The following is an 8,855-nucleotide window of genomic DNA, read 5'->3' as shown; positions in this document are numbered from 1 at the left end:
GGCCACTGCACTCCAGTCTGGGTGATAGAGTGAGACTCCAACTCAAAAAAAAAAAAAAACATTTTTGCAAAAATAGTCAGGCATGGTGACAAGTGCCTCTAGTCCTAGCTACTTGAGATAGAAGCATTGCCTGAGCCCAGGAACTTGAGACTGTGGTGAGCCATGATCCTACCTCTGCACTCCAATCTGATCAAGAAAGTGAGACTCTGACTCAAAAAAAAATAAAATAAAAAACATTTTTGGCTAGGCACAGTGGTTTATGCCTGTAATCCCAGTGCTTTGGAAGGCTGTGGCAGGAGGATGGTTTGAGGCCAGGATTATGAGGTCACAATAAGCTGTGATCGAGCCACTGAACTCCAGCGAGACTCTGTCTTCTAAAAAATTAGAAATTAAAAGAATTAAATATAACAACATTTTTTGGCTGGGTACAGTCCTCATACCTGTAATTTCAGCACTTTGGGAGGCTGAGGCCAGAGGACTGCTTGAGTCCAGGAGTTGAAGAGCAGCCTGGGCAACATAGCAAGAATTCATCTTAAGGGGGGGAAAAAAATCTAGCCTGGGCAACAGAGTGAGACCCTGACTTAAAAAAAATATTTTTTCAAAAGTTTTTCTCTACCCAAATGTAACATGTAACTTTTTATTTCTGTTCTTTTTCTTCTCTCTTTATAAATCTATCTTTCCCCCCACATATTGGAATAATATTGTATAGTTGTTTTGTTTTTTGGAGTCAGAGTCTCATCCTGTCGCCCAGGCTGGAGTGCATTGGCACGATCACGACTACCACAGCCTCTACCTGCTAGGCTCTGGTGATCCTTCTGCCTCAGCCTTCCAAGTAGCTGGAACTACAAGCAAGTGCCACCATACCTGGCTAATTTTTTTATTATTGTAGAGACAACATCTTGCCTGTTGCCCATGCTGGTCTCAAACTCCTGGGCTCAGGCAATCCTTTCGCCTCAGTCTCCCATAGTGCTGTCGAAAAAAATTTTTTTTTTTAGTTGGGATCTTACTCCGTCACCCAGACTGGAGGGCAGTGGCACACTTGTGGCCACCCCAGTGTCGATCTGCTGGGCTCTAGCGATCCTTCTGCCTCAGCCTTCCAAGTAGCTGGATCTACAGGCGCATGCTACCACGCCTGGCTCATTTTTGATTTATTATAGAGATGAGGTCTCACCAAATTGCCTGGGCTGGTTTCAAACCCGTGAGCTCAGACAGTCCACTTGCCTTGGTCTCCCAAAGTGCTGGAATTACAGACTAAGCCACTGAGCCTGGCCCTAAGTTTGTTTTTACATAGTCTTTTTATTTTTTTGAGTTGGAGTCTCACTCTGTCACCCAGACTGGAGTGCAGTGGCCGTTCCCAGCCACCGCAGCCTCGACCTGCTGGGCTCCGGTGATCCTTCCACCTCAGCCTTCCAAGTAGCTGGAACTACAGGCGGGCGCTACCACACCCGGCTAATTTTTTGATTTATTGCAGAGATGAGGTCTCACCAAGTTGCCCAGGCGTGTCTCGAACCCTCAGGCTCAGGCAATCCACTCACCTCAGCCTCCCAAGGTGCGGGATTACAGGATGAGCCACCGAGCCTGCCTTACAGTCTTTTTAATGACTGTATAACATTTCATTGCATAGAAATACCACAGTTATAGCCATTTCTCTATTTTTGTCACTTTCTAAGTCACTGGTTGTATACTTGTCTCACTGATCTAGTTTTTGGGATAGTGCTTTTCAAACATGAATTTACATCTGAATCACCTGCGAGTACTGGGGTTTTTTTTTTTTGAGTTGGAATCTCACTCTGTCCACCCAGGCTGGAGGGCAGTGGCACACTCACAGCCACCCCAGCGTCGACCTGCTGGACTTCAACTATCCTTCCACCTCAGCCTTCCAAGTAGCTGAAACCACAGGTGTTCACTACCACGCCCGGCTAATTTTTGATTTATGGTAGAAAGGAGGTCTCGCCAAGTTGCCCAGGCTAGTCTCAAACGCATGGACTCAGGCAATCCACTTGCCTCAGCCTCCCAAAGTTTTGGGATTACAGGCTGAGCCACCAAGCCCAGCCTTTGAGTACTGTTTTTTTTTTGTTTTTTGTTTTTGAGTTGGAGTCTCACTCGGTTGCACAAATTTTGATTCTGTAGGGTTAAGATACAGGACCAGAGAGTCTTTTTTTTTTTTTTTTTTGAGTTGGAGTCTCACTATGTTGCCCAGACTGGAGTGCAGTGACATACTCCTGGCTACCGCAGCCTCGACCTGCTGGGTTCCGGTGATCCTTCTGCCTCAGCCTTCCAAGTAGCTGGAACTACAGGCGCGCACTACCACACGTGGCTAATTTTTTAATTTATTTTAGAGATGAGGTCTTGCCAAGTTGCCCAGGCAGGTCTCGAACCCGCGGGCTCAGGCAATCCATTCACCTCAGCCTCCCAAAACGTGGGATTACAGGCTGAGCTACCGATCCCAGCTACATTTTGTTTCTTAAACTCGTTGCTTTGCCTTAATAGAGAGGAATTTTTTTTTTTTGAGTCAGAGTCTCACTGTTTTACCCTGGTTATGGGCAGTAGCATGCTCACGGCCACTGCAGCCTCAACCTGCAGGGCTCAGGCAATCCTTCCACCCCAGTTTTCCAAGTAGCTGGAACTACAGGTGCACACCACCATACTTGGCTAGTTTTTTGACTTACTGTAGAGACAAATTCTCACCAAGTTACCAAGGCTGATCTCGAACTCCTGAGCTCAGGCTATCCTGTCTCCTCAGCCTCTCAAAGTGTTGGGATTACAGGCGTGAGCCACTGCACCCGGCCAGTGGAGAGGATTTAAATCATTTGTACTTATTCTTTCTTCTGCCATCTGTATTTTTTATCTTAACTTTTTCTTTCTTGGCCTTGTTTTATATAGTATGGTACATATATTTTCATTTATAATCTTAAAATAATTACCTGTATATTTACAGGTTTCACATGTCTGTGTTTTATACTTACCAAACTTTATTTTTTTTGAATTGGAGTCACTCTGTCACCCAGGCTGGAGGGCAGTGGAATGCTCCCAGCCACCACAGCCTCACCTGCTGGGCTCAGGCGATCCTTTTGCCTCAGTCTTCTAAGTAGCTGGAACTACAGGCATGTGCCACCATGCCCAGCTAATTTTTTTATTATTGTAGAGAGAAAGTCTTGCCAAGTTGCCCAGGCTGATCTCTAGCCCGCAGGTTTAGGCAATTCTCTCACTTTGGCCTCCCCAAATTGAGATTATAGGCGTGAGTCACTGTACCTGGCCACCAAACTTTATTATTGAGATATTCATAACCTTTCCTTTAGTGTTCTGATTTCCTCCCTCCCTCCCTCCTTCCTAGTCTCACTCGGTCATTCAGGCTTGAGTATAATGGCAAGCTCATGGCCACTGTAGCCAGCCTCTACCTGCTGGGTTCAGGTGATTCTTCCCCCTCAGCCTTCCAAGTAGCTGTAACTGCACCTGGCCATATGTTTCATCAATAAGTTTTTTTACTGCTTCAACACTTTAAGTCTTCATTACAGTTCTGTTTCTGTTACAATTCTTTTTTCTCCAATCTGTTTTTTGTCTTTCTTTTTTTCAGTGGGAGTCTCACTCTGTGGCCCAGGCTGGAGTGTAGTGGCACACTCATGCCCACTGTGGCCTCGACCTGCCAGGCTCAGGCATTCCTTCTACCTCAGCCTTCCAAGTAGTTGGAACTACAGGCGTGAGCCACCATGCCTGGCTAATTTTCTTCTTTTTTAATTTATTATAGAGACAAGGTCTTGCCAGTTTGCCCAGTCTGGTCTCGAACTCCTCCTGGACTCAGGCAATCCTTTCGCCTCAGCCTCCCAAAGTGCTGGGATTACAGGCTTGAGCCACTACGCCTGGCCTCAATTTGTTTGCTTAAATTGCTGATGACACAGAAGTCGATATCTCTTTCTTTTTAAGATACTTGATATTACCCACTACAGTCTTGAACTCCTTAGCTCAAGCAATCCTCCCCTCAGCCTTCTGAGTAGCTGGGATTAAAGGTTGGAGCCACTATGCCCTGCTGGTTTTTTGAAAACCAATCTTAGCCAGGTGCAGTAGATCACACCTGTAATCCCAGCGCTTTAAGAGGTGAGAGGATTGCCTGAGCCCACAGGTTAGAGACAAGCCTGGGCAACATGGCGAGACCTCATCTTTACAATAAATCAAAAAATTAGCTGGGTGTGGTGGCACATGCTTGTAGTTCCAGCTACTTGGGAGGCTGAGGCGGAAGGATCGCCTGAACCTGGCAGGTCGAGGCTTTGGTGGCCGTGAGCGTGTCACTGCACTCTAGCTTGGGTGAGGGAATGGACTCCAACCCAAGAAAAAAAAGAAAGCCAATCTTAATCATTTTGAAAACCTACTCATTACTTTTGTAGATTTTCTGTTTCAATCATTGTACTAGGTAAGACCTTATAATCTTTTATTTTTTATTTTATTTTTAGTTGGAGTTTGACTCTGTCACCCAGGCTGGAGTGCAGTAGCATGCTCACAGCCACCGCAGCCTCAACCTGCTGGGTTCAGGCGATCCTTCTGCCTCAGCCTTCCAAGTACCTGGAACTACAGGCACGCGCCACCATGCCAAGCTAATTTTTGATTTCTTGTAGAAATGAAGTCTCGCCAAGTTGCCCAGGCAGGTCTTGAACCCGTGGGCTCAGGCAGTCCTCTAACCTTGGCCTCCCAAAGTGCTGGGATTATACGCGTGAGCCACTGCGCCCGGCCAAGACCTTATAATCTTAAGACCTTATATTTTCTTCCTTTATGCTTTTAAAAATTTAAGTTGTTGATGTTCTTACTGATATTCTTAGCATTTTATTTTTTGAGTTGGAGTCTCTGTCACCCAGCTAAGTGCAGTGGCACGCTCATGGCCACTGCAGGCTCGATCTGTTGGGCTTAGGTGGTCCTTCCACCTTAGCCTTCCAAGTAACTGGGGCTACAGGTGTGTACCACCATGCCCAGCTAATTTTTTTTTGATTTACTGTAGAGATAAGATCTCACCAAGTAACCCGGTCTGTTCTGAACTCATGGACTCGGGCAATCCTTTCACATTGGCTTCCCAAAGTGCTGGGATTGTAAATGTGAGCCACTGTGCTCAGCCTTTTTCTTAGCATTTTATATTTTGCTATAGCAATCTCTTCAGGAAAAATCTCATGCTTCACACTGTGTTGAAACACCTTTCCTTTTTCTCCACAGCAAATCATCCTGGGGCTTGCCCATAGATGCTGTTCAGTGGGACATCTGCAATCTGCCATTGAGGACTGGCTCTGTGGATATTATCGTAACAGATTTGCCCTTTGGTAAAAGGTGGGAATTGGATTTTTAAAAAATGAGTTTACTTCCACCTGTTATACTAGTATCCACTTGTCTTTTTTTTTTCTTTGAGTTGGAGTCATACTCTGTTGCCCAGGCTGGATTGCAGTGGCATGTTCACAGCCACCACAGTCTTGACTTGCTGGGTTCAGGTGATCCTTCTCCCTCAGCCTTCCAAGTAGCTAGAATTATAGGCATGCGCTACCACACCAGGCTAATTTTTTGATTTATTGTAGAGATGAGGTCTTACCAAGTTGCCCGGGCTGGTGGTAAACCCTCGGGCTCAGGCAATCCACTTGCCTCGGCCTTCCAAAGTGCTGGGATTACAGGCTGAGCCACCGAGCCTGGCCATTATATTTCTACTGAGAAATCAAAATGTACTGACTACATTTTGATTCTGGACATTTAAAATTACTTGTTATTCAGTTTCTAGCCCATTCTTGAATTACATAATGGCATTTTATACACAAAGGTTAAGGAAGACTTGATTCTGATTCTGTTTCTTATTATAAATGATTTCTAATCACTTGTTTGGTTCATATAGTTTGGTTGTTTTTTTTTTTTTTTGAGACTCACTGTCATCCAGGCTGGAATACAGTGGTACACTCAAGGCCACCACAACCTCGACCTGCTGAGCTCAAGCAATCCTTCCACCTCAGCCTGTATCTACAGGCGCACACCACCCTTCCTATTTTTTGATTTAATTTAGAGACGAGGGTTTGCCAAGTTGCCCGAGCTGGTGTCGAACCCGACTCCCGCAATCCTCTCTCCTCTGCCTCCCAAAGCACTCAGATTACATATGTGAGCCACCTCACCTGGCGTTTGGCTGCTTATTATAGTCATTAAGAGGACAGGTTATGTAACTAACATAGTTGTCCAAAAATTTTTGATTCAGAACTCTAAACTATTAACTCAAGATAGCTTATTTCATTGACATGTAATGGCAAAGTTCATTTCTAAAAATACACTTATTTTTCATGCCTCAGGATGCATGAAACTATCCTCTTTTCAGATAGTCCTAGATATTTATCTTTTGTAATAATCTTTGACTCATTAGACCTTCTTTTATAGGATGGGCTCCAAGAAGAGAAACTGGAACCTTTATCCAGCGTGCCTACGTGAGATGAGCCGTGTCTGTACACCTACAACAGGCCGAGCTGTGCTACTTACTCAGGACACAAAATGCTTTACCAAGGTGCTGCACATTAGCTTAAAATCTCAGCCTTTAACAGCTTTTGAGTTAAAAAAAATTTTTTTTGAATCAGTCTCACTCTATTGCTCACGCTGGAGTACAGATGCATGCTCATGGCCACTGCAGCCTCAACTTGCTGGGCTCAGGTGATCCTTCCACCTGTCCTCCAAGTAACTGGCATGTACTACCATGCCCTGCTAATTTTTTTTTTTTTGAGTCACAATCTCACTCTGTCATCTATGGTGATCTAGTGACATGCTCAAAGCTATTGCAGCCTCAACTTGCTGGGCTCAGGCAATCCTGCCCCAGCCTTCCTAGGAGCTGGAACTACAGGCATATGCCACCATACCCTGCTATTTTGGTTTTTTATGACATTTTAGAGGTGAGGTCTCGCACCCCTGAGCTGAGGCAATCCTCTCACCTCTGCCTCCCAAAGTGCTGGGATTACAGGCATGAGCCCCATGCCTGGCTAATTTAGGGTCTTTTATAGTGGACTTGGGTATGTTAGTTTGAATAGGATGTGTTTTTTTAGTGTTTCTTATCAGCTAAGTTGCTAGTTGGTTTAGAAGCAAATTGTCAGTCTGTTTTTATGCTTTTTGTATGTATGCAGGCTTTATCTGGAATGCGACATGTATGGCAAAAGGTGGACACAGTCTGGGTGAACATTGGGGGTCTCCGTGCTGCAGTTTATGTTCTGGTACGTACATCTCAAGCTTTTGTTCATCCCTCAGAACAAGATGGAGAAAGAGGAACTTCTTGGTAATGCAAATAATCAAGAGGACTAAAAGTATTTGTACTTCACAACACTGGAAATGTTCACATGAAGAAGTTGCTTTGAGAAAATAACCAAAGTACAGCCTGCACTCTGTAAACCATTCTAAAGCTCTTCACCCTGCTTAGCCAAAGGTGTGAATGTAATATGATGGAATTGAAGAGTTCTTCCTGGAAGCTGTTTTGAAGAGGTATTAGCTGGACAATTAGTATTTTGCTTAAAATGCTTTAAAGATGCCTAGATAAAAGTCTACTAAAATGCTCTGGGATTTGAGTTTAAAAGATTTTATTTTCAGGTTTATAGTCTTTACCATTGTGGCAAGTCCAAAACTACCCTGGCCTAAAGGAAAGTTAAGAGAACATAGTTACATCTTAGGCCACATTTCCTTGCCTATGCATCTTTGCTACTCAAGTTCTTCATCTCAGTGTCAAGAAACGGAAGTATTATTACATTTTGTAAACAATGTTTTCCCCCATGACAAAGTGAACTATCACAGGACCTATAGGAAAGTTTGCCATCTACCTTAAAAATTACAATATGCATCTGTTATTTGGATTCATATATACAACTAAAATAGAGGACTAAGATTTATTCAAGGGATTGTAAAGATACTTAACTCTTAATGCAATGTAGAACATTTCTGTTTGTGAATAGCAAGGTACACTGCTAGATAAGGTATGGGACCAAAAAGCCAAACTAAGCTTCTGTACATAAAGGTGTTTTGCTTTTCAAAAACAAACTTGTCAGAGTATTTTTTTCTTATTAGTTTCTTAAAAGGTCTAGAGACAAAACTGTTGTATCTTTGAATAAAACACTTTTAAATTTGGAATCATGTACTTGGTTTTCTTCTGGATCACTATTCACATTTTGTTGTTTTTCCAGTTGCAGTAATCCCTTCCCAGCTTAGCTTTGTGGAGAATGAAATAACCTCAATATGTTTATTTTAGAGCATTTTTTTGCATTCAGCTTAGATTTTCAGTCATGTTCATAATATGTAACAGTACTACTCATATACTACCTTTTGATATCTCCATTTAAAATAAAAGGACACAGTACTTCCTTCCTTATGAAAGAACAGTTCATATTAACAGTATAACAAATAATCCTAGTCTAGTTTCTCTTTGATCATCTACCCCACAGTTGATAAAGAGTTGGAAATAAGGCATGTATAAAGGTTTTATATCCTAGAGCAGTTTTTTATTCCCATTACCAGAATGCCCAGCTACATTACTTATGGGTAGAACATAAAACATTTTGCCTCTGACAAACAAACAAAAAAACCCACTTAAATCTCTAAGTGAGGGTTGGTCAGCAATCAATGGAAGCAGACCATGTCTGTTTTCACCAAACTGCCTGGCACAGTCCTGCCACAGTGGGCATTCAGTATTTGTTCAACAAATGAATTGATATTTTTGTACATTAGCAGTTTTTAAGAAGATAATCAACCTTGGACAGCTTTGATCCTATTAGACTCTGCAATAAAAACATGACTCAACTGATGCAAATATACAATAGGCAATAGTTTGCCATCTTCCCTAGTGTGGCCTTTTAAATCTGGTGACTGAAATAGGTAATGGGCTA

The 8,855-nt window shown here is 43.1% G+C and overlaps 1 protein-coding gene across 2 annotated transcripts in view; it reads left to right on the top strand.

Annotated features, from left to right (window-relative positions):
- Nucleotides 1–8,103, top strand: part of THUMPD3 (THUMP domain containing 3) — a 41,654-nt gene extending 33,551 nt beyond the window's left edge. For both annotated transcript variants that reach the window (XM_008069650.1, XM_021718391.1), the window contains 3 exons: nt 5,194–5,304; nt 6,382–6,505; nt 7,113–8,103. In XM_008069650.1, coding sequence (XP_008067841.1) covers nt 5,194–5,304; nt 6,382–6,505; nt 7,113–7,265 — 388 coding nt within the window. In that variant the 3' untranslated portion in view covers nt 7,266–8,103. The remainder of the gene's footprint in view (nt 1–5,193; nt 5,305–6,381; nt 6,506–7,112) is intronic.
- Nucleotides 8,104–8,855: the final 752 nt, after the last annotated feature.

The sequence above is a fragment of the Carlito syrichta genome, unplaced genomic scaffold (genome assembly GCF_000164805.1).
Source record: "Carlito syrichta isolate Samal-C Ts95f unplaced genomic scaffold, Tarsius_syrichta-2.0.1 Scaffold312152, whole genome shotgun sequence".
NCBI classification, from domain to species: Eukaryota; Metazoa; Chordata; class Mammalia; order Primates; family Tarsiidae; genus Carlito; species Carlito syrichta.
The sequence above is the reverse complement of the archived record's forward strand: the minus strand, read 5'-3'. Positions and strand labels throughout refer to the sequence as shown.